Genomic DNA, 27,246 nt, shown 5'->3' on the forward strand with positions numbered 1-27,246 from the left:
GATGGGACAATGCTGTATGATGCTTAACATATAATGCTGAAGTAGTAAAAGCATCAAATAAGCCTTTAAGTATGTGTGAGGGAAAGGGTTGTGCTCGGTATTTGTTGTTCAATAGTCTGGAATTTTACTGATTATTTTTAGCTCACCTGAGCAATGCTTTTTGTTTTTGTGATCGCTCGATGTCCGGCGTCCGTCGTCTGTCGTCTGTCTGTCTGTCTGTCTGTCGTCTGTTGTCTGTCAACATTTAGCTTGTGTATGCAATAGAGGCTGCATTTTTCAATTGATCTTCATGAAATTTGGTCAGAATAATTGCCTTAATGATATCTAAGAAAAGTTCGAAAATTGGTCATCTGGGGTTAGAAACTAGGACACTAGGTCAAATCAAAGGAAAACATTGTGTATGCGATAGAGGCTGTATTTTTCAATTGATCTTCATGAATTTTGGTCAAAATGATAATCTAGATGAAATATGGGATAAGTTTGAAAATGGGTTATCTGGAATCAAAAACTAGGTCAATAGGTCAAATCAAAGGAAAAACTTTATATGAAATAGAGGCTGCATTTTTCAATTGATCTTCATGAATTTTGGTCAGAATGATAACCTTGATAAATTCTAGGCCAAGTTCGAAAATGAATTATCTGGAATCAAAAACTAGGTCACTAGGTCAAATCAAAGAAAACACTTGTGTATGCGATAGAGGCTGTATTTTTCAATTGATCATCATGAAATTTTGTCAAAATGATTGCCTTGATGAAATCTAAGTCAAGTTTGAATATGGGTTATCTGGAATCAAACACTAGGTCACTAGATCAAATCAAAGAAAAACATTGTGTATGTGATAGAGGCTGTATTTTTCAACTGATCTTCATGAAATTTTGTCAAAATATTTACCTTTATAAAATCTAGGTCAAGTTTGAAAATTGGTTATCTGGGATTAAAAACTAGGTCACTAGGTTAAATGAAAGAAAAACCTTGTGTATGCGATAGAGGCTGTATTTTTCAATTGATCTTCATGAATTTTGGTCAGAATGATTACTTTGATAAAATCTAGGCCGTGTTCGAAAATGGATTATCTGGGATCAAAAACTAGATCACTAGGTCAAATTAAATAAAAAAACCTTGTGTATGCTATAGAGGCTGAACTTTTCAATTGATCTTCATGAAATTTAGTCATAATAACTGCCTTGATGAAATCTAGGTTGACTTTGAATATGGATTACCTGGGATCAAAAAGTAGGTCACTAGGTCAAATCAAAGTAAAACCTTGTGTACGCGATATAGGCTGTATTTTTTAATTGATCTTCATGAAATTTGGTCAGAATGATAGCCTTGATAAAATCTAGGTCAAGTTCGAATATGGATTTTCTTGGGTCAAAAAGTAGGTCAATAGGTCAAATCAAGAAAAACCTTGTGTATGTGATATAGGTTGTATTTTTCAATTGAACTTCATGAAATTTGGTCAGAGTGATTGCCTTGATGAAATTTAGGTCAAGTTCTCCGTGACTATTTGAAAAACGACATTGTGTCTAAAATCATTAGTCCTCCATCTCTGATTCATGTGGTCAAATAACCAAGTGCCCACTCGGTCACTTATACTTGTATATAGGTAGCATTCCTATTTACATATGTAATGCATCAATAACTACATTATAAGCAGTATGTAGATAAGAAAGTAAAGTAAGTTTAAATTAATTACAAGTTGTTTGCAAAAATATCGTTCTCTATCTTGTTTGTTTACAGGATTTTAATCTGAAAACGTGATTATTTCCTTAAATAAACAGATTTTGGCACTTATTATCCCCCAACGAAGGCGGAGGGATATAGTTTTGGCGTTGTCCGTCCGTCCGGAGCCATATCTAGGAAATGGTTCTGGATATTTAGATAAATCTTGATATACAGATATACATGTTCACAACTATAAGGAAATGCGGCCTGTCAAGTTTCAGTCAGATTGCCAAAGAAACACCAGAGTTATGGCCCTTAGAATTTTCTAGTGTTAACTATATAGCGTAATATAAATATGGCAATTTCTGCTTCATAACTTGCGACATATTTGACCTAGAACTATGAAACTTAATTAGAACTTAGATCACTATAATGTGGTAGGGCATACACAATTTCGTCAGGATTTCTCTAGCATTTCCGGAGTTATTGCCATTTAATTACTTAAAAATCTACATATTTGTACAAACTAACAAATTGGTAGAATTACATTAAACTTCTTTCGTTTTTCACATAAACATTTATTTAATATCATGTGAAGTTGTGTACCCACACCCGCTCACCCCCACCGCCCTGGTCACACCCCCTCCTTCCCACCCACAACCCTCCCCCCCCCCCAAAAAAAAATATTTTCATTCCTTTTTTATTTTTTTTCAAACCTTCCATAAATATTTATCATCATGCAAAGTTGTAGTGTTCCCTCCACCTCGCTGCTCCACCCAGTCATCCCCACCACCTCGATCATGCATCCCTAACATTTTATTCTTTATTTTTTATTTTCCATCAATGTTTATAATCACTATGTGAAGTTATGTACCCTCACCCGGTCAGCACCGCCCCCCCCCCCCCCACCACCTCCCCTCAAAAAGAATAAAAAATGTTCCAACCTTCAACATGGGAATTTGTATGTACTGCACACCAACCCGCCACCAGCCATGTTCAAGATTTCTTACTTGATTGTGCTCTCTTAAGGACATCTGTTCTTTTAAGTTCAAATGTACATGTTAAACAGCGACACTTAGTGCCAAACTACGTTCTAGTTACACTTAAAGCTCACATTTTAGATAACTCCATTTAATTCTAAAAGCTAAGCTTATTCCATTCAAAATAATTTCATTTCTCAGGATCAACGTAACATACATTTATCATGTACAATCATGTACATTAAAACATGCGTTTTCTGTTAAATTGATTTTGACTAATGAAATTATTTGCTTCTTAGTAACATCCTTAACTTTTTGCCGGATATATTTTTTGCCATTCCTCACCACAAACCCTTAATGTTAAGAACAGATATATAATTGTGTTTGCAGAAAAAATGTTTTACAATAAGTGGTTTCTGATTTCTGTAAGAAGGTTATATATTACCCCAATGAATTTAGATAAGCAAATTTTGTGCCAAAATTTTCTGTTGTGTATATTTCTATTTTTATGTGAGTAGTACTATTTTCTTTTTATTTTTGTTTAACTGTCGTATGATTTGCAACAACATACATAAAATTTAGAAACAGGAAATAGCTGCAAGTGCAAATTTTCCAAAGGCTCGGATCAATGAGAAGGCTCGGAATTAAGGGAAAGAGGCATAAACATCGTTAGCATTAATCAATAAACTGGTGAGTACTCTTAGTCAAAACTGGATTGAAGACTAATTATGTCGCCTACCACACAGTGGTGTGGGAGACATTGATTTACTCCAGTCTGTGTGTGTGTGTGTGTGTGTGTGTGTGTGTGTGTGTGTGTGTCTGTGTCTGTGTCTGTCTGTCACAAAGATTGTCTGCACTCTAACACTTCTCATCCGATTTTCACCAAACTTAAACAAAATGTGTTTGATTATAAGACCTCGGTCAAGTTCGATAACTAGCCAAATCGGTCAAGGCATATTGGAGTTATGGCCCTTGAATTACCAAAATCAAATCGGCCTATTGACTCTTGTCCGCACTCTAAGTTGAACATTTCTAATCCGATCTTCACCACACTTAAAGAAAATGTGTTTGACCGTAAGACCTCGGTCAAGTTCGATAACTAGCTAAATCGATTTAGGCATTTTGGAGTTACGGCCCTTAAGTTACCGAAAAATCCGACTTTTTGCTCTCTGAGTCGGACATTTCTCATCCGATCTTCACCAAACTTGAACAACATGTATTTGGCCTTAAGACCTTAGCCAAGTTTGATAACTAGCCAAATCCATCCAAATACTTTTGATTTATGGCCCTTGAATTACTGATTGGATCCACTCGTCTAAACCATCAAGAGAAACTAGATAATTTTCATAGTTGCAGTTGTGGGAGACATGCGCTTTTCTCAAAAGCATCTCTAGTTGTTAAATGTAAAGGGCATGCCTCTTTTCAAGAAAAACAATCAGGTACTTTTTACAGGATAATGGACCTGCCCATGTCTTTTAGGAAATGTGGTTGAAATTGCTATCTAATAAGATATTAAAAATCACACACCCTGCACGCGGCAATAACTAGCTTGTTTAGCAGGCTACCACTCAGTTGCTTTTTGTGGATAGGTCTCGTTAACTACTTAAAACTTTTTTTAAAACGATTTGATCAGCCCTAAACGTTTTATTCGATCATGTCTTTTCTACTTAACCACTTAATATCTTGAATGTGTACCAGGTGGAAAACTAGGTACAAAAATTGTATTGTGATCTTATTTACGTAAACATATACATGTAGTGATGAGGTAAAACACTTAAAAGTTGGATACAAGTTTTAAGTTAACAGTTTAAAGTTTAACGCGACAAAGTGATCAGATAAGCAAAAAATGCACGAACTAAGATAGAGTTTGAGCATAGAAAGCAAATTGCAGTATATGGAAAACCATAAGTACACCGCTAAATTACATTCACAACTTGTATTACGAGTCGTGTACTGTATATGGATTTAAAATTGAAAATGAATAGTCTTATCATTTTATCAAAACAGATATTGTTACAGGTGTACTAACACGGCAAAACCTTGTTGGGATATGAATGATTAGGCTGAAAGCATCTTACTCACACAGGAATACAAACCCAATGTATCCAAGACCACAGATAAATACAGCAAATACAGTACATTTACGTTTAATTCTTAAGATCAATATATTGATTAATTAACTGAAATATTTTTGAACTTCATTTGCTGTAAAGTAACTAAAAACAAGTTTTTATCTCTTGGTATATAAGACACGATCCATTTGGATTATACTTCACGTGAACAAGTTCAGACTAAACAAGCCATAATCGATTATATAGAAAAGAAGGGAAAAAAACATTTATAAACAATTTCATGACTCTGTTATTATTCAGTACGAAGTAAATAATCTCGAATACAAGTATATATGTTGATAAATGTTTTTTCTTTTCCTTTTCTGTGCACACAAACCGTACCTTTTTAATTCCAGAATATCTGAAAAGTGGTAAGAACAAACAAAATGTATGTTGTAAAAGACTAAACTGTAAGCAGATGTCCTGTTTTCATTAATAAAATATTGTCAACGAAAAATCCTTTTCTGTAGTTTTGTCTTATATTTCATGCGATTTACTTCTTTAATTGAGCCTGCTGATTGTCATTTCGTTCAGAAATTATGATGTTGTGGAGTTTACTAAGGGAAAACGGTATCTATAGTATGGTTTATTTTATTTCGTATTTTTGCACTGATCATGATACAAATGTTTGCTAATATTAATTGCTTTTACTCTATATAGCCTTACAAATATATGGTTATCAATCTTATATTGCCAGTGATATTTTGTGATACGGTAATATAAATATTTACTTTCATTTTATAAAAGGTATAATGGCATCATCGATCAATACATCAGAGGAAAATGTGAAGTTGAAAACTCACCACCTTGCGGTAGCTGCCATCGATTTTGGAACCGCATTTACAGGTTTTGCATACTCGTTTTTGGACAAACCGGGCCAGATTATTACAAGTAAATGGGATGGTGACAATGTGCGCACGGCTACGGAAAAAGCACCGACATGTGTACTGCTGTCGCCAGACAAAAGGTTTGTCGCCTTTGGTTATGAAGCTGAGGAAAGATATAGCACTTTGATGCTAGAAGACAAGGCAAACGGTGGCACAAGTAACGCAAAAGAGCATTACTTTTTTGAGCGGTTCAAAATGATGCTTTACAAGACGAAGGTATCACATGATAGTTTTCCAATAATTTATCATTTGTTTTTTAGATGATTTTGTTGTCGTTAATACATTTGATAAACATGTTAAATATTTTGGTTTTATTTTAATAACCATTCTTTTCTATGTAGGTTATAATACTAAAAAGAGGTAGAGACAGACCAGAGATTACGTTATCATGTTAATGATTCAAAGGAATTCACGGCTTTTTGTTGATAGTAATGGTACTTTATAATTATCGTTATTTAGTTAGTAATGATTTTAACTGTTTTATTTGCCATAAATGGTCGATTTTGTTTCACTAAGGTATAAAATGGAGAATGTTTTGTGCATTTAATTTGCTTTAGTGTTTTTTTATACTTTCTGATCCTTTGGAATCATGGAGTAATTCATTATTACAATATCAGAATTCTGTTTAAAGGGAAAGAAAATCTCCTATATAAATCATCCCCAACCCCTTAAAAGCCAGACACTTTAATCCCAAATAAACAGGATCCTGTCTGGTCCAGTCTGATAAGGGTCCATAAAACCCCTGTAGACTTGACATGCAGTCCATGTCAGAGGATCATAAATTTTATTGATATGTAAAGATAATTGCTTATTTTTTGTGCTATACATTTCACTGATTTAAATGCAGCTTTTTTCAGATTATACATAAAATTAGTTTAATTGATAATATACTAATTGTAATTGCTCATTCTTGTTGAGTAATGTCCTGACCAATTAAATGATCATTCTACCATCAAGACAATTCTCGCCATTTTAGAAAACTCTCACCTTTATTTAATGAAAAATGAAATAATTACCTATTTAAAACTCAATCAGAGAAATGACAAGCATTTTTTCAGTTATTAATTAATTATGATCTTATCTAAATAACAAAATATAAACAGAAAAATTGAATATTGCTAGATTTTATTAGAAATTAAAAAAGCGCTGAGTTGCATTTTCAATAAATAAAAAAATATGGATCTTCATGATAAAATCCAGCTATAAACAGATACAATTGTTCAAAATACAAATGATTTATTTATACATGAATTATTCATTATTTTTAAAAAGGTGTCTGAATGCATTTTCTTTATTTATTTATTCTTTTTTTTATACAAAATTCAAGCAATAATGAGATATAATTGTTTATAAAGCTTGGTTATTGAAAAATAAGCATGTTGTTGTATTTTATCACTCTGTTTGTTTAGTCCCAATTTAATCAGTCTTTCTAAACTCGTTATGAAAGTGAGAACTGGTTTGCTATAAAGGTGAAAAATATCACATGCAATCTATGTACTGTATACAGTAGCTTAATATGATAAACAGAAGCAAGTCTATCAATCGTCCAGTCTTTTATATTGGCTCTTACTGCCAGTACGCAGACCATAGGCCACATATATTGCATACTAGAATCAGTGTTTTTAAGGCGGTTTGCTAAACTGTGTTGCCTAGTTGCGTTTTATGCTTCCACAAGATTTTTCTTACAGATTTTATTGACATTTTATTTTCATTTAACAATGAATTATTTCTTCAGAAACTTAGATTGGACACAAAGCTTTCCGATGCACATGGAAAAGAACTCCCGGCGGTAGAAGTGTTTGCTATTGTAATAAGCCATTTGAAAGAAAAAATTATCGAAAAAGTAGGAAATGCTTCTTCTGGATTCCAAGAAGATGATATACTATGGGTGATAACCGTACCAGCAATATGGTCTGATTCTGCCAAGCAATTTATGAAAAAGGCAGCATGTATGGTAAAAGTTTACAAGAAAGCATAATTACAAACTAGAAGATGCTTCTGTAAAAAAGCGCATGTCTCCCCCAATGCATAGTCGTACAGGCAAGAAGTCAATAGGGAACAGGAGCAAAAGTCAAAGAGACATTGATGGCTGGCTACAATAGGGATCATCTACTCGGCATGTCCAGTCATCCTACTATGTGTCAACATTCTAGGCCTTGTGGTTATCAAGATATTGTTCAGGCTCTTGTTACCTTGACCTTTGACCAAGTAACCCCAAAATGAATAGAGAGCATCTACTCTGCATATCCAATCATCCTATCAAGTTTCAACATTCTGGGTCAATTGGTTCTCAAGTTATTGATTGGAAAGTTTTCTATGTTCAGCTCCCTGTGACCTTGGCCTTTGATAGAGTGACCCCAAAAACAACAGGGGCTATGTATCTACACTGTAAATCCTATCACCCTATGAAGTTCGAAGGTTCTAGGTCAAATGGTTCTCAAGTTATTGACCAGAAATAGATTTCCATTTTCTATCCGTTGTAATCCCAAAATCAATAGTGGTCATCTACTTGGCATGACCGATCATCCTATGAAGTTTCAACATTCTGTGTCAAGAGGTTCTCAAGGTACTGACCGGAAACTGTTTTCAATATTCAGGCCCCTGTGACCTTGACCTTTAACAGAGTTACCCCAACTCAATAGTGGTCATCTACTCTGCATGCCCAGTCATTTTATGAAGTTTCAACATTCTTGGTCTAGTGGTTCTCAAGATATCGATCGGAAATTGTTTTCAATGTTCAGGCCCCTGTGACATTGACCTTTGACAGAGTGACCCTAAAACAATAGGGGTTATTTAGCCTGCATGATCAATTAACCTATGAAGTGTCAGCAATCTGGGTCAAGTGGTTTTCAAGCTATTGATCGGAAATGGTTTTCAATATTCAGGCCTCTGTGACCTTGACCTTTGATGGAGTGACCCCAAAACAATAGCGGTCGTCTACACCAGTACCTCTACCACCCTATGAAGATTGAAGGTTCTAGGTCAAATGTTCTCCAGTTATTGATCGCAAACGAAATGTGACGGAAGGACAGGGCAAAAACAATATGTCTTCCCAAGTGGGGGTGGGGGTTGCGGGGAGGGGGGTGGGGACTCGGAGACATAATTAAGACTGCCATTCCATTTACATTTTTTCCTTGCAATTATCGGTCATTTAATAACATTTTGATGGAAAATCTAAGTTTAAATCTAAATTTAAGTTTGGGATATAATGATTGGGACTCATATATTTTAATTTTAATTTTTGCGTATTAATTGCAAAATTAAATAACAAATACCATTTGAACCAGCATTTCAAAAAGTTCATACTCATTTTTTTATGTTTTGTATCTTTCAATCTTGTATAACCATACAATAGGCAGGGCTTGAAGCCGGTAACGTCAAACTCATACTTGAACCAGAAGCAGCTTCTATCTATTGCAACAATGAAAAGTTATGCAAAATAACAAAACTGGATGGATCCATTGCCCTAGAAGAGTTTCCAGAAGGCATGAAATATATCGTTGCTGATTTAGGAGGTAATCACTAAAAGCAATTGATACAATATCTGACGATATCAATTCTTGGCAAACGTTGTTTAAAAATCCCAGATTTTTTAAACATAATTGTTAAACTGATAATGTCTTGATAAACAGTTTGTGTGTGTTTTGTTGACTGTCAAATCGATATTGAAAGTAACCATTCACGGAATAATTAAAGAAATACCAGGACATTTAAGTCAGTTCCAATTCTTGCACAACTTTTTTTGCAGGCGGAACAGCTGATCTTTCTGTTCATGAAGTTTTACCGGATAGAAATCTAAAAGAAATTCACCGAGCCGATGGAGACGCATTGGGTGGTATGTTGGTTGACCAGGCATTTTCAGAGATCTTGGAAGACATATTTGGATCAAACGTTATGCTGTATCTTAGAGAATACAACACAGATGCCGTGATGGACATTCGGCTAGCTTTTGAGACAAAGAAAAGAACATTTAAGCCCGAGAAACCTGGTCCGATACATATATCAATTCCAGTAGCTGAATTAAGCGAAGCACTTAGTGAGCTGAAGGAAGAAAGTATTGAAACAAAGATAAAGAAAGCTTCTGAAAGGTGTGGTTTTGAAAGTGTTAAATTGGTAACAAATAAACTGTTCTTTGGGAAGGAGATAATGGTAAAGGTTTTCTCAAAGGCAATTGACGGGATTGTTGGTTTTATTAACAGAATGCGTGAAAATGATGAACTTGGAGAAATAAATAGTTTACTCTTAGTAGGTGGACTTTCCGAATCTGCATATGTCCAACACGTTGTCAAACAGAACATTCCATGAGTAAAAGTTTTCGTTCCTGGAGAACCATCTCTAGCTGTCCTGAAAGGTGCAGTTATTGCAGGTCGCAATCCGAAAACTATAACCGAACGTATTGCTCGATATACATATGGATTCTCGTTTGCACGGAAATTCAAACCAGGAGAGGATCCAGAGGAGTTAAAGTTTACCCAAAATGGTATGGATTACTGCACATTTATCTTTGAAAAATTAATAACAAAGGGGGACATCCTTAAAGTTGGAGACCATTTCGGTACAGCTTGCATGCACGAACTGGACAGGTCTGATGTTCTAGGTCTTCTACTAACGGGGTTTATGCCCCTGACCGCAGACATCTACAGATCTGAACAAAGCGATCCAAAATACTCAGAGGAAAAATACGGCTGTGAGCGTATCGGTGTTATGCTGATAACACCACCAAAGTCTGGTTGGCCTCTTTTTTCTTGTCTTGTCCAAGAACTCGTTGTAGGAGAGGCTGAGTTTACTGTTCGTGCCATTAATGTCAACACAATGGAAGTGTTCGAAGGGCAACTCGACTTCTTGCAGTCAGCATCAAAGGAATGAAAGTGACATAGTTTGGTCTCTTAATGAAAGAGTTTATCATAAACAGAACAATGTTCACTTAAACCTTAATTAGCCTACAGAATTTGGAAATTTTTCAAAATGCATATAACTGAAAAATGTGCACATTAATTTCAACCATAATTTTTATCTTCTGTACATAAATTCGTATTTGTGGAAACAAAATTATCATTTTGTTCAAAACATTAACGAAATATTGCTGAAATCATAGATTTTTCAGACAGCATTTTTGTCATACCTTTTGTACATTTGGAAATGTTTTTTTTATTAGTGAGCACAGTTAAGGACCACCTGTAATGTTAAAATGCTGTTTTTTATGTCAGATATTTTCTTTAACTATAGAATGATTTGCAAAACAAATTAGTTTGATAAAACAGTAGCTCTTGATAAAAGAAATGTTTTTTTTTACTCCTTCTACAGATTTTAGGACATTTAGGAGTTAAAAGATTCGTAATTGTGACGGAGTTTGAAAATGTCACCCAGTTAATCTTAGGATAAAACAGCAAACTTTTCACAATATCCTACTATTTAGAACGTTTTTTTAAGTTGGTTTCAACAGCGGGTGTTAAGTGCTGTGTGGCGGCCGTAAAAAGTCGCCCCGACTTCATCTTAGTGTTGTTTTATTTTCTGGTCCTTCGGGATCATTGATTTCAACTCAATGACATTTAGATTTGAAGATTGAATACTGCTTAAGCCGGTGCTAGGGGGCGTGGGCAGTATTGCATTTTCCATTACTGGCCATGAACAGACTCAATCAAACCGAGTCTGTAATTTTCACTGTTTGCCTTGTTCTCGATGCTTCCGAGGGATCTAATTTCCAGATTTTATTCATAAATATACAATTCAATAGCTGTTCTATTAGATAAAAAAAAAACACCTGAAGTGTCAGACAGCTACAACCGTACTGTTTGTTGTATTCAAATTGACAAGTGATACAAATTTCATTAGAAATAAACAAGAAATATCTTTAAAAAGATGGTCAGCGTGATGTAACTGAAGCACAAGTTATATATGGGCAGAAAACTGTATTTTAATCTTCTGGCAATGTTGAAAGGGGCCTCTGTGAAGTTTTGTATAAATGAGGGCAGTAGTTCTGAAGAAGACTGTGTTTAGAAATTGTGGAGGGACACACGACGGACACCAAACAATCACAAACGCTCACTTTGAGACTTTGGTGCTTAAAAGATGGTAACAGTAAGCAAACAATATTGAAATATGTTCTATACTTTATTTCTTGAATTGTTGGAAGCAACATGAACCTTTACCCTACTTCAGCTTATTATCAAATTTGTCTATCATTCAGAATATGTACAGCACTGTTTTCACCGGAAGATTAATTTAAAACTTAGAGTCTTAAATTAAACAGTATCGGACATGTTGTTGCAGGTTAGTTATGATTTACACTGGTTAGAAATTGTTGCTGTAATGCAGGGTAAGAGTTAATGAGTGTATAAAACAAAGTACTTTTTTGTGAAAACAAAACTTAAGGAAAGGAAACTTAACAAAACAGAAATAACTTAACAAGAAAACTTAACAAAACAGAAGTATGTCCGGATGAGCAGATGAATATTTGGTTACGCACACCTGTTCAAGTGGTACGCATACAGCCCGATTGTGCTGTACTTATAGAGGTTATAGATGACGAACGCGTTGTCATTTCACTCAGTGTCACACATGACTCAGAGTGAAGCATTTTCAGCCTTTCCTCCAATCAGCGCCACTCTTACAAAATCTCTCATTATGACTGAAAATTCCGAGAATACCTAACCAAGCAATCCGATTGGTACATTATTCAGGCGGCATAAGGTCATACGAGGTCACAAAATGTGCTTAATACGGCACGCCGAAAAAAAGTATTTTTCCTCTGAAACACGTATTTATGAAACCTCGTCACAGTCATAATGAAATATATATTTTTGTATTTCCTTGGCTTAAACCCTAATATAACACAATTATTTACGTTATCATAATATTACCGCTTAATCAGTATTTAATTAATTGCCCCTCACATTTAAATTGTATACTTTTGCCGTGCGCTTCGATGATGATAATTTCGTTATAAGCACAGAATGACTGCACCAGATCTGTAATGAGAACCAGTATCTCCAAAGACCGGAGTTCCAGTACGGGAAGAGATTTACGATCGCCACACGTAAAGATGGTTGTTGTGATTGTCACTGATTTGATTAGTTTTAACATTCTGCGAAGCTCAATGAACACATCTACGAATGTGTTTGAATTGGTCTACTCAAGCCAGGGCTAGAGGACGGCTTCATGCAACCAAACCAAGCCTGCTACATTTTTATTTATGTCGTGTTCTACGACATGTGGAATTTCCACAGTTTCAATTTTAGGTGTCACAGAGTTTTTGAAAAAGTGATTTGTTTCAATTTATGACCTTTATACTGTATAGCGGGTTATATTGTCAACATTGACAGCGCGAAATCTAAACACCGTGATGTTTTTGTAACTGCAAATATGCACATTTCACCAAGGAAAAAACACTCAATTACAAACTTAACTCATCAGCATTATTGACTTTGTTTTTTATTACTTTACATTGTGCACGTCAAATTGAACTGTACTGTGCCAGTTCTAGAGGGGAGGAGGGGGGGGGGGGGGGGGTGGTAAATTCACCACCTTCACACCTTCACTGATAGCTCTAGTTTTATATAAATTAAGTAGTATTTTGAAGAAAGAAGTATTAAAAATCTTAGATTTTATGATACTAATAAAAGATCGACTATAATCTTTAACCAAGATAAAACTGTGAACAACAAAACTGACACGAGGCGTCACGCTAACACGCTAATTGCCGACAATTACTGGCCATTTCATCGATAAAGTTGAACAAAGGAGGATCACACCGTTTGTTATCGTTCTGAATTGAGAAGTTGATATCATTTTGGAAAATGCCATTCTGAGATATTGAAAATTGCTTTCTATTCATTCATAAAAATATTAAAATTTTAAAAGGAAACATCAAATAGAACAATATCTTATTGGTTTTACTTTCAAGAAGACAATAATGGATAGTTCATTGAGACCAATTCCGCTCGCCGCAAAGGAGGTGTCGATGTAATTCCTACTTTTCGTTTTGAGTCTACCTGAAAATTTGCGTATTTATCGGTATTTGCATGTCCAGTAAGAGTGACCGCCCTTTCTGTTGTTTACAACCAAGGTTTAGAATTCGAGGTCAAATTTTCTGCGAAATTAAGGCACCGTGATTTCAAAACTCTTCAAAAAACGCGAACATTTGGGACCGTGAATATAACCCACTATACAGTATATGGTTCTTTTTGTTCTTCCTCTTAACTGGATTCAGTCGGTATGTTGTGCTGAGCATTTCAGTACTATTCTCATCGTCCATAATCCGCCAATGATAAAATCATAACCATGCATGTCTGTAGTAGGAAGCAAACATGATCTAATTTGTCTAAAGAGACACAGTGTGGCAATAGATGCTAGCAAAAGAAGCTAGTAGACATATTCTAATCGATGTGGGAGCAAGTAACCACAGAAAAACCTGTCGATCCTGGACTTTTTGGGCTTGTCTGAAACTGAGAAAAGTGTTATCTAGTACTGTAAACCTGTATTATCGGAAACTGGGAGTTGAAACCCGCATTTGATGTGGGATAAACCAATCCGCTGTAACAGTTCAAGTTCCATGAAACAATATAACATTCAAACCATTGGCATCCATGTTACATTATATACTTGAAATTCTGCTTTGAATAAAACCATCAAGTGTCTTGAAACAAACTGACGAGCTTGGTAAGGTAACCCTTCATCGGCTTAATTAAAATTTACTAGTAAGCACTAAACCAAATGATAAATCTACGAAAGTCTATTTGTTCCATTCCTGTCTTAGAATGCAACTGCCGGATAACGTTTCCAAAAGCATGACAAACATTATAGGTGTGTAGATTATTAATAATAGTTGATACAACATTATATATGCTAAACATTGCCGTTGTTGTCATTCACCCATACCCCGCCTCCCCCCCCCCCCCGCCCCCCCCCCCCCCCGCCCCCACTCACAAAATATCATGGTTACATGGTGTACTCCTTATTCAATGAATAAATCATTTCAGGAAGCGGAACAGATGTTTGTCTGATTGTTTTCGACGTGTAATATGGGCATTGCTTATGGGGAATCTGTTTTGTTTAGGCTAGGTACATAGTAACATCTTACGGATAACTATTTGAAAGATTTATTTTGTTTTGCATGTTTCAGTGAGATACATCCAACAATCTAAATATAAAATGTAGTTATAAAAAAGTAGAAAGAGTATTGTGATTGTTCTTTTCAAAAAACACATAAGCATGGCGATAGTTCTTTCTGTGCTGTTGTGCCCTCCCTGTTAACACATTTTGTAGAGTAGAAGACTACACATTCATAGATATATGTGTTACAGCTGCTTGCTTAGAACAGTCCAATCAATTCGTAATTAGAAGTACCAAAATACTTCAGAAAATGAGAAATGCACCAAATTTGGCAAGTCTTTTTCTGAAACATTTTTTTGTGGGGGATCCATTTGACATTTATTAGTTCTTTTTTCAAATTTTTGTGAATTTTTCCATTCGTCATTTAAATTTTCAACGCTTATCAAATTAAATGTATAACGCCATTAAATATGTCATTGTATAGAATCAGGCGTTTAATCAAATTAATCAGTTTCAGTTTCATTTGATCCTACAAGTTTAATTTTGTCCTGAAATAATTACATGAAGAATCTAATTATCATAGTCAAATGAACTGAATGCAAATTTTACATCAAAGCTATTGTGAATTTGTTTCATACAAAAGCCCTCCCGCCTAGCTCTATAGGGAAAGCGCAGGGGTCGCTAGATCGATTCCTGGACAGTACGTATGTTCGTTGTGACGATTTGATAACAGATATTGTGTCTGAAATCATTCGTCCTCCACCTCTAATTCATGTTGAGAAGTTGGCAGTTGCTTGCGGAGAACAGGTTTGTACCGTTACAGAATGCAGTAACACTGGTTAGGTTAACTGCCCGCCGTTACATAACTGAAATACTGTTGAAAACGGCGTTTAACCAAAAAACAATCAAACAAGTTTCATACGAAGTTAATTATGTAAATTAATATGTTTGTATATTAAAATCAATATCGGTTTGACATGTCTAAGAAATATGTTATTTAAACTGACAAGAGATGTGATACAACTGTTCCTGTCAGTCATTATTAGTATATAGATATAAACAAGGCTTTAAATAATGAGACTGAACATTTTGACTGACTGTTTTTGTCTGGCACCTGAGTTACAACGTCTTCTTGCAACCTATTCTTTCATACTGATTACAACTTTTAAATAGAGTCAAAACTGTTGTAGAAAGAATGGCTCTCAAGATAGACTTGTATATACTATAATCTGCGAAATATTATGGCATCTGAATTACAACAGGTACCTCTAAACTGTTTTCAGCGTCATCAGTATCAAAAACGTTCTAATTTCGGAATATTTTTGTAGAGAAATAACGGACAAAACAGTCGATATGAATAAAATTAATATTTTAAACCTTACATATTGTCTATATATTTCATAACCAGCAAAGTCGCGAACTGTCCATTATCCCTTCATTTTCTCAACGACCTTCCATGTGCATAAATAGCGGGTTGATACAAAGAGCTATAAATTGTCAATTATTTTGTAATGAGGCGAAAAGACAAAACATGGAAATGCTAGTAAATACTGTTTGCCTCTTCATTCATTCACTCTAAAATAACACTAAAGTTAACGAGAGTCAGTTGTGACCGAGGTACCAGTCAAAATTTATATGAATTAAGAAAATGAAATAATGATCATTTTGTCTGTTTTTCAACATTCTTAACCAAAGGGGTTTATAACAATACGAGCGTATTTGGACAGCATCAACATCAAAATAAATATTTATTGTCATTCATTTAATATGTAGACTAATATGATAGAATATGTCAGTCACACTACACAGTAAAGCGTTAACGGACGTCAAACGTATAGCAATATTGAGGCAGAAAGTTATCCGGTGACGAAAGGCATCCCCCGCTACTGCTCTCGCTCTCGCGATAGGTGTTTGGGGCGCATAAAACGCACAATGACCGCAAGGTTAACGCACATATATAGGACGAACAACGTTCAATTAACGGATATCACCAAACCAGTAACGGATTTGTATCGCGTCAAACGTAAGCGCAACGAATGAGAAACTGACTAAACGTTCTTGTCAGTTATCGTCCGTTGAACATACGTTACATCCGTTGCATGCAGTAGTTAGGCCGTAAATCAGGTCTCCCGGACAAGAACGGATGCGAACCGGACAAGTACAGAATAGGGAACGCACGAGTAATGAACTTAACGCATAGAGAATGCACGAGTAACGAAAATACGCATATCAGCGCATTGCTACCGTACATCTAACGGATAACTTTGTCCGGTGGTGAACGTTCTAAATTTTGAACATGCTTAAAACCTTCCACCGGATGGAACAAACGTCGCCGGACAAGGAGCGCAGGCGCCGCATGAGAAACGGAAAAGAAACGCATGCGAACGGACACGAACGTATTGAAATGTTTGCTATACGTTGGACGTCCGTTAACGCTATACGGTATAGTGTGACTGAAACTTTAGGAATATGTCTGCGGAACTGGAAACAAACACACAGGTTTACTTTGATGTTTTGAAATTCAACTAAACATTGTTACTGACCCGATCACCCCTTTGATACTCACATCTCAGTAAGTAGGGCTCAGATAGAGCAAGTTTATAATGTTGGTGTTTAAATGTCTGGGCTACTACAGAAAAAAAAATGCATGGCACCAAAAAATAATTTTGGTAGTCGAGTAGGCTACCAGCAAGATTATAAATTTGTCGGGCACTGATTTATTGACGCCAACACGTTTTGAACTTCAGCGATATCAAACAAATGATAAAAACATACGAAAACCATTGCTCTTTCAAATTGGTAAATACTTTTACGAGTTAAAATGGCAAATTAGAAATTGTGCTGTGTACTATTCAAATTTCCTCAGCTATGTAACAAATATATTTTACAACAGATTTTCCTAACCTGTTTTCAAAAACAAACGTAAGTGTAGATCTATAAAAATGTATTTTTACCAAAGACTGTTACGAATCTTGAGATCTGTTGCTTTTTTCAAGGAATAGGAAAGGGAACAACAATTACTCATTCATAAACACTTCAATGCAGTTTGAAAATTAAGACAAAGCTTATGCTAAATCAACATAAGCTCTTAAATATTTACATGAAAGAATGGTAGAAACAAAATATATTGAATTAAAAATATTGACATCGACAATATGTCAAGTCATACAATCTGCTAAAATATTTAAGAACATGTATGAAAACTAAAAAGCGCTAAAAATATTGACAGTCATTATTTTTCATTAACAAATGATCCCACTTTGTATAATGTTTGACCAGCTTTGTAAAGAGAACAAAGACAACTATTTGGATAGCCAACTACAAAAAACGCAACCGCCATAAATTAAAATTCTACTAACGTATAGATATGTTTTTTTTTTTTGTTTTGTTGGGTCTACGTCACACCGACAAAATCCTCACCAGAAGAGTGTGTCACGAATCTGGACAAAATGATGACATTAAAGGCTAGTCTACAGGAAACAAAACAGCAAAACAATATATTTATCAGTGATATAGTCTCCATCGATAGAAAACCCCAAAGGTTGTGTACATGTATATGTGGAAGTGTGTCCCTACTAAAGAATGATGTCCGATCACTAAGTGATCCCCAAACCAATGTCATTGTCCTTAATTAATTTATAAGGGCATTAACAAATGGATAGAAAACTGTCATACACCCCTTTTAATAATGGATTACTGACACTGTAAAAAGATCTCTACCCACAGTAGCCCGCCCGCTTAGCTCAATAGGTAAGAGCGTTGGTCTACGGATACCGGGGCCTTGTTCGATCCTCGGGCAGGGCGTATGTTCTCCGTGACTATTTGATAAACGACATTGTGTCTGATGTCATTAGTCCTCCACCTCTGATTCATGTGGGGAAGTTTGCAGTTACTTGCGGAGAACAGGTTTGTACTGGTACAGAATGCAGGAACACTGGTTAGGTTAACTGCCCGCCGTTACATAACTGAAATACTGTTGAAAACTGCGTTAAGGCCAAAACAAACAAACAAACTACCCACAGTATCCTCAAGAACCAGATGGTTTTCCTTTCCGTTTACTTTGAACGTTGCAGAGAAGTATCCCATGCACTCACTCTTATATTCCAGGCTTCACTTTGACAAAAAATTTGTTCCAGGGGATTGAAAACGGGCACACGACACTTTTCTTTTCAAGCAAGGCGACAGAAGCACCCAAGCTTACTTACAGCCCGCTTCTCTCAGCTCTCGACACTTTGACACATTTTCACACTCAGATCATAAGCCACCTGGAAATTCACAATGTCCTTTAACAAAAGGTGTTCGTGCTGCTCGCGGCTTATTTGTACTCTTCAATATCTATTGACTGAACTGGATAAAGGATAATAAATCACCTTTTGGTCTTCAAAATGGTGTAAAACACAACGATGCTCATGTTATATTTAGCTCTGTTACATAAAAGTTATTACCCTATAGTATTGCAAAATAAATTACACACTAATCATATAAATTAGTTGAAAGATTATGATTATATTTCATCATGCTAATTATATGTGTATTATTAACATCAAATTAGAACAGACAAATAGACCCGCCCTCCTTTAAGTGTAATTATCCTTCTGATAAAAATACAGTTCCTGTTTTTTTTTTTATTAACTATGTCCTTATCTCCAAGAAAAATCATACGGAGGTGTTAAAAAAATAATGTCATTTGTGTTTATTTCGCGGAAATCGTGCCTTGTGTACAAAAAACACCTCGTGTCGATAGAATGATCACTGAATCGTAACATATGTAAATATCTCGCTCACACGTTCACTGACCTTGGTACAGTGTACATTGCTTTATAGCGTATTCATTACACTTTACACAAAATGACTGAGAAAAGAGCTGAAAATGTGCTTGAAATTAAGGCTACATAAAAGATAAGCCGCTACTCGGCATGAGGCATGTAGATATTCACAGAGAGGTGTACAACATTTATTGGGAGGGTCGAAGAAGATAATAGGTAAGGGTAGATTTCGTGAAAGCACAGAGCACTAAAAACACAGCCCCAGAGTCACGCATTTGCATAGTAGGCCCGCAACAAAAAGAAGCTGTAATGCTAAAATATTTCAGACAGGTTGCTTCAAACATCCAACAAGTGCATATTAATTTATGCTAAATATAGATGGAGGGGAAGAAAATGGTAAGAGCAAAATTGGGCCGGGGGAGGGGGAAGGATGGAGTATTTGTAGGTAGGGAGCTAAATTTAGAACCAGACAGCAGCAACTTAAATATGCTGCTCGCACAGGTCGTCCTGCAACAACTACGTCTAAAGGTAAGATAGAAAAAATCCGCAATTTGCTAAACAAAAGGATGCCTGATTCAACGTAAGGCATTTGGTCCGAATGACAAACTTGTCGTTAGTACTAGCAAGATGGATAGCCCATTTGATAACAGATGCACAAAAGAGGTCCCGTGTAATAATGACCAAAAACTTCTGAATATGTTCCAAACAAATACGAACGGTGAAAAAGGTTTTGTATGTATTGTTTTCACTCATAAGGGTCCAGTCATTCTAATTCCGGTGCCAAAAGGCAGTAAGATCACAGAAAAAATTCTATAAAAACGTTATTCTAAGAAAATTTAAGAACTACTACAAAGGTCGCCGCCCCGAAACTGCACTTAAGTACCTCCGACTTATGCATGATAATGCACCCGCTCACAAGGCACGTATTGTGACCTAGTTTTTGGAGTCAGGGAAGGTTACCGTCCTTTCACACCTTCCGTTTTCGCCGAACCTGGCCCCCTGTGACTATTTTCTGTTTCTCAACCTTAAATATCATCTGTCTGGAAAGAGATACAAATCAAGAAATGCCATTGGATCTGCTGTTTATCAGTATCTGATAGTATCTGATAGGTTTTCCCATAGACGAGTATGAACAATGCCGCCAAATCACGTGGAATGACCGGCCCAAAAGGTGTATTCAGGCTGACGGAGAGGATTTTGAAGGGCAGAGCAAGTTAAAATGATTAGAACATTTGCAGTATAGGAGAACCGATGCAAGTGACATTACTTTTGAAACACACGTATAGTCTTGTCGACTCAGTTTTGATCTCAAAAGTCGGCAAAATAGTTTTAGCTATGATTTAATGTTCTTTTGATATTCTAATGTCCAGTATAAAAGATCGCCCATGATATTACTGCAACAATATTGTTTATACGAAAATAAACATTCATTATCTTTATATTTAAAACATATAGTAAATGTAAATATTTTGAAATAAAGGCAATATGGTAATAAAATCCGTAAAACAATGCACGGGGAAGAGGAAGATGCAGAGGATAATTAGAACAATTATTTAACGCAATGGCTTTTTAGTAATTGATACGTTATTTACTTGTTCACTGATACGCTGGAGATATCGTAACAATAAAAATTGAGGGCACTTCCTACTGATATTCTTAAAACAATAAATCGTTCAAATGATAGTGACTGATAGTCAGATTTTGATAGTGATATTGTGGTAGACTTGTGATATTTAATCAGTTGATTAGATAACTGAACATGCGTCAGTTTTTCTTCACCAGATGAAACGACATTACATTGGTGGTAAGTAAAAACACTCTTAATTAAATAATTAGTTAGAAAATCAACCAATTTATGAAGTTGACAATAAAACGTTTCATTTCATATTTTGAAATTTGCAAGTAGGTCATTGTATCCTTTACTGTTGCTTATATCTGATATTCTACATGAAGAAGCACCTAACAAAGCACTAAAAATAAAATAAAAATTTAATTTGACAGTTATGTGCGAATTATCTTCACTCTAAAAGTCATGCAGTTCAATAGTTTGGTTTCTGTCAAAAACTGAAGTTTTGATCATTCACGGGGGAAAACGTATTGTCGTATGTTGTAAGGATTAAGTGAGCGAAATGTATCGAAGCATCAAAAATGTAGGGAATTTAAACAGAAAATACATTATATATTTTTCACTGGTAAGTGAGTTTTTACTTTATTACATTTCAGGAAATAAATATGTCAGTGCTGTTTTGCAAAGCCTATTCTTTAGCAACTTTATCTTTACAGTCGGATAATTATAAAGACAAAATGCTTTTATGCTAGGTTTTGCGCTCGGGTGCAATGTTTACAATACATATCTGGAATTCTGACGTAATTTTGCCCTTTTTTGTAAATACGACACTTTTCTGCATGTTAGACATGTATGTTCATGTAGTTGTACCTATATACTAAAACTGATGGTTCTACTTCAACTACCCAAACTTTCTGGCCATTTCCCTTTACTGTAAGCACTGTTTATATAGAGTAAAGACACATTAAGCACGCTTAGTCTGACTGAAAACATATGTTTGTCAAAGCGGTTTTGTTTTTCGGATGTTCCTTTCACTTAAAACGATTGTTATAGACCATTTTAACATATTTATTTCGTGAAATGTAAAATAAACCCCACTTACAAGTCAAAAATGTCTCTGCCATCATGCAGCCATGTGTACTTTCTGTTTAACTTTCCGCCATTTTTGTTACAGCGATACATTCCTCCAGCATACCACCATACGTCCTCTGCCTGATCATTGCAACTGGCCAATATGTATAGCAAAAATGTACACTTCCATATTAACAGAGTAAACATTCAAAAGAACAATTACAACTTGAAATATGTTTCATTTAATTTTACATTTAAAGAATTTATATAAGCAAGGTCTTTCGACCTAAAAAACATTAAAATTCATTCATAAATGCATGTATTTACTAATTAATATCCATACATTTTTGCTAAAACAATATATTCATTTTAAGGACAATGGCATCACAAGAAAATGCTGTTGACGGGATATGTCCCGACATTATGTCCGATGTGAACACTGTGGAGGAGAGAAAGCAGCATATGGTTGTTGCAGCGATCGATTTCGGAACAACCTTTACGGGATTTGCATTTTCTTTGACCGACAACAGCACCAGCATAATCATGAGTAAATGGTCAGGCGAAAATGTGCGGACGGCTACCGAGAAAGCTCCTACATGTGTTTTGTTGTCACCAGAGAAAAAGTTTGTTGCATTTGGCTATGAAGCAGAAGAAAAGTATAAGCAAATCCTAGATGAAGATGGAGAAAACGGCAAGGTCGGCCAAGAATGCAAATCAAAGTCATATTACTTCTTCGATAGGTTCAAAATGAAGCTGTACCAGACAAAGGTGACATTATTGTAAACTTGAACAGTGAAAACTAAATCCATTGTTTAAATATATTCAGTATATTCAGTATTTTATGTTGATGCCTTTCACATATAATTCTAATGTACCTTTTGCATGTTCAATTTTCATGTACAGGAGGACGTCTATCTCGTATACGTAGTAATAACCACAAAATTTATAATATGATATGTTAACTTAAAACGGCATACATGAAATCAGAATTTTTCCTATCTAAAATACAAGGTTCTTTGACAAAAATATATTTCATTGTTTAATGAGACATTGTTTATTTTATTCTAGCTATTTTATATAGGAGAATGTAGGAATTGTGTAATGGTATTTACTGATACGGAGTATTAAGTTGTTTCCAAATATTTCAATATGATATTATTTTTTCGAGAGCCTATCTTCAGTTATTGATGAATGTATCTCTTAATTTTTCAGAAACTTCAGAAGGGAACCGAAATTCCAGATATTCATGGCAAATGTCTTCCAGCGATGCATATATTTGCAGTTGTTATCAGTCATCTTAAGGATAAAATACACGAGCAGTTGAAATCTCATTACGCTGGATTACAAGAAGAAGATATACTGTGGGTAATCACTGTACCAGCAATATGGTCTGACTCTGCGAAACAATTCATGAGAGAAGCAGCAAAGCAGGTCTGGAAATATAAACTTTAATATATACTGAAAAGGAAAATAATAAAGAATGGCGTAACTAGGACATTAATTTTCATGATTTAACCTATTAACTTCGTTCATAAATCACAATCGTCCATGTACAAAAAATAACTTGTTTATAAGATACATTAAAATATTCAGATAAAAGTCTAACGTCTGCATAAGAAAATTGTGACCTTGCCCTGCACGTGAAAACTAATATTCAAACGTATATCTATACATTTTTTATCTAGGTAAGAGTTTTAAATAAAGAATAAACTGAATAAATGCACATATGTTTTTCTCAAAACTGCAATCAAACCTCCTAATAAAAGTCTCATTTATAACGTCTACTAATAAAGACCTTTTATTCTCTTCTCGTTACGATACAAATGCAATATAAAAGAACATGAGTTTAGACACCGTCTGTTAACAAATGCCATTCTTCATTTCTAAAGGTGGTCTTTCAAGACAGGGTGTTACTGTTATTACATAAATATCGTAAAATATCACAAACTTAGTAGGGAAATTAAAGGAAATTAAAGGAATTCAACAAAAACACTAGAATTTATTTTACTGTTTACAAAACCACATAGATAATATATTCAAAAAAATTGGTACATGTTTTTGCCGCTTCTGTAACTAACAGTGTCCGTAAGATTGAAGCAACCAAACCCACTGTTAAAGTAGTGGACTTCTATCGACAATCAGCAGTTTCTTGCAATTACATACTCCATTGTGTTATTTTGGCATCCTTCGGCCATGACAGAAAATTGATTTATTTTTCATTAAATAAAAAGATTACCGAAATCGCTTAGGGAGAAAATTTCAACGAATGACAAATGTCGATAGTCAAAATTATAATAAGGATCTGCTACCTTAGATATGATGGGAGTTTATTCTTCTGTCAAAGATTATTGTACTTGTGTTTTTTGTAGGCGGGCTTAGCCGACAATTGTATAAAACTAATACTAGAACCAGAAGCGGCTTCTCTTTACTGCAACACCCAGAAGCTTTGCAAGCTTGCAAAACTTGATGGCTCGCTTGGTGTGGAAACATTTCCTGGTGGACAGAAATACATAGTTGCAGATCTAGGAGGTAAAAATAATAAGTATTATTTGACTCTCAGAGTGAGCATAGATATAGGTGTAGTTTCAATATTGTTCAAAATAACAGGTTTATCTCGAAAACTTTAAAACGTTTAGATAAACAAAGTTACCTTAAATCATAGTTAAGGTTTTAAAATTATTAGAATATATATTTACAATGTATCTAAATCTTTTTTAATACGAAACAGCAATTACTTTAATATGTAAACACGATATCGTCTATTTGTATTGCACAATTCAAAATTGCCAACAATTAAGAAAACTCAAACCACCAAATATGCTAAGAAATAAACATAAATATTTATTTCGCAGGAGGTACTGCTGATCTTTCTGTCCATGAAATTTTATCGGGTAGAAACCTGAAGGAAATACATCGTGCCGACGGGGATGCGTATGGTGCTATTTTGGTCGACCATGAGTTTATGCCTTTTCTCGAAAATGTTTTTGGAAAACGCATACTCAAACATGTAAGGGATAATTATTCCAACATTATGATGGATTTGCTTCTAGACTTCGAGACAAAGAAAAGGAATTTTACTCCCGAAACGTCAGAGATAAGGATAAAAATACCAAAAGGAACTTTGAAAGATATCGCTGAAGAATTAAAAGATGGTACAATTGATGAAAAGATGAGAAATGCAAGGGAAATATATGGCAGTGGAAATTTGAAATTACAAGCAGATAAACTCTGCATCAGCAAAGGCGTTATGGAAAAGTTTTTCGTAAAAGCAAGGCATGGAATTGTAACGTTTATCAAGAGAATGCGCGAGGACGACCAACTAGGAGAAATTAATACCTTACTAATGGTAGGTGGATTCTCGGAATCCAAGTATGTTCAACATGTCATCAAACGTGATATTCCAGGCGTCAGAGTTCTTGTTCCTGTTGAAACATCTCTCGCTGTCTTGAAAGGTGCTGTTATAGCTGGTCATAATCCGAAGACTATTACAGAACGGATTGCTAAGTATTCATACGGATTTTCGTTTGCACAACCATTCCTTCAAGGGGTTCATCCAGAAGAACTCAAAGTGATCAAAGAAGGAAAAGAAATGTGTTCATCTGTCTTTGTTAAAAAGATAACGAAAGGCGAAGTTCTGAAAGTTGGTGATCGATTTGGCACGCCAGCAAAACACGTTTGTACTGACTCCGATACCTTTAGACGATATATGCCCATCACAGCTGATGTTTACAAGTCAGATGACAAAGATCCAAAGTATGCCAACGACAAATACGGTTGTTCGCGGGTAGGTTTTGTGGTGATTCCTCCTCCAGCGAAAGGCTGGCCACCATTTTCTTTGATTGTTCAGGAGCTTATTGTTGGGGAGGCAGAATTTACTGTTCGAGCTTACAACATCAACACTAATAAAGTAATACAAGGACAAATTGACTTCCTGACGACAAATTAAGACATATTCCTCGTTGAATGAATTTTTTTTCTATGACAAATTTATAATCCATGAATTCATGAGTCTTAGTACGTGGAAACTTTTTGCACACGACACTAAAATACTGCTGTTATACAGTCAAACAATTTGTAGGAGGATTCCCTAAGAAGTACATATTGTAATTTTTGTTATAATGTGTTGCATGGCTCTTCTGTGACTGCTGAAGTGATTTGAAAACTTGATAAAAAGGTTGTAGAAAAGTTCAGGTATCAGTTTCTCTGAACTAATATTAGCATTAATATTTAATTACTAGCTGATTTAAGCGTTGTTTAATCTTAATCAGTTGGCACTTCTCAAAAGAATCTTTGAAAATAAAGTTATAGTTGTTTTATAATGTACGTACATTCTTTTAACATATGTAACATTTATTCTAGATATTAAATTGCAAATAAGATTGAACTATGCATTTTTCGAAATATATATATATATATATATATATGGTTTTCGTTGGGCAAAAACGACTCTTGTGACAAAATACTTACATTTGTGATATTTATCATCTTGCTGATTATATACTTGTATGTACATGTGTGTACTATTTTTCGTGTTACCTATGTAATTAGGTATATGCGCAGATGGGAATTTCTGGCCTCGAGGGCAACTGTTTAGGCAGTAACGAGGAACTGTCTATGTATTTGATTTTTATTCCGTGTTTTTGAAATAAAATATAAATAACTACATAAATCTTCTACATATATATAGTTCGTAATACGTCACTTCAGCTTGAGAGTCAATGGGGTGCAAGATGGGGTTTTTCAAGCACCGGTAAAGATACCGGATATCCCCGTCTAGTATGCAAAAATTGCATTGATTAATCTAGTAACAAATACGTATACATCCGAGTGGCGACAATTACCTGTAATACAATACAACATGGGCAGTGTTGTTTTAATTCCAAAATCTACCTTCAAACTGATAGGGAATCGATCCTACGCGCAGCGACGAAAATTAGGATCGATCCCTCTGCGGTAACATGCGATATACTTTCCGTGCTGCCGTTAGACAGTTCTTTACAAATGTTATTGAACGAGCTGAAGTCAGATCGATTACCGATTGAGGCAGTACCTTATTTTATATTATACAAGTGTTTAAGTCTAATATTGTGTAATATGAAAAGGAATATATCCAAAGGCTTCTGATATTTTAAAGATTTTTATTCAGA

At 35.1% G+C, this 27,246-nt stretch overlaps 2 protein-coding genes across 2 annotated transcripts; both read left to right on the forward strand.

The window, feature by feature from the left end:
• Window positions 1-5,509: 5,509 nt before the first annotated feature.
• On the forward strand, window positions 5,510-11,901 carry LOC123536634 (heat shock 70 kDa protein 12A-like). Its single transcript, XM_053523656.1, has 4 exons — window positions 5,510-5,860; window positions 7,380-7,598; window positions 9,000-9,159; window positions 9,393-11,901. Exons 1-4 carry the CDS (start codon window positions 5,510-5,512, stop codon window positions 9,947-9,949), a joined length of 1,287 nt encoding a protein of 428 aa, XP_053379631.1. The 3' UTR covers window positions 9,950-11,901.
• Window positions 11,902-21,218: 9,317 nt separating this feature from the next.
• Window positions 21,219-26,756, forward strand: LOC123537528 (heat shock 70 kDa protein 12A-like). Its single transcript, XM_053522777.1, has 5 exons — window positions 21,219-21,265; window positions 22,474-22,867; window positions 23,312-23,530; window positions 24,469-24,628; window positions 24,952-26,756. Exons 2-5 carry the CDS (start codon window positions 22,478-22,480, stop codon window positions 26,043-26,045), a joined length of 1,863 nt encoding a protein of 620 aa, XP_053378752.1. The 5' UTR covers window positions 21,219-21,265; window positions 22,474-22,477; the 3' UTR covers window positions 26,046-26,756.
• The last annotated feature ends 490 nt before the right edge of the window (window positions 26,757-27,246 follow it).

Source organism: Mercenaria mercenaria, chromosome 14, assembly GCF_021730395.1.
Source record: "Mercenaria mercenaria strain notata chromosome 14, MADL_Memer_1, whole genome shotgun sequence".
Classification (NCBI taxonomy): domain Eukaryota; kingdom Metazoa; phylum Mollusca; class Bivalvia; order Venerida; family Veneridae; genus Mercenaria; species Mercenaria mercenaria.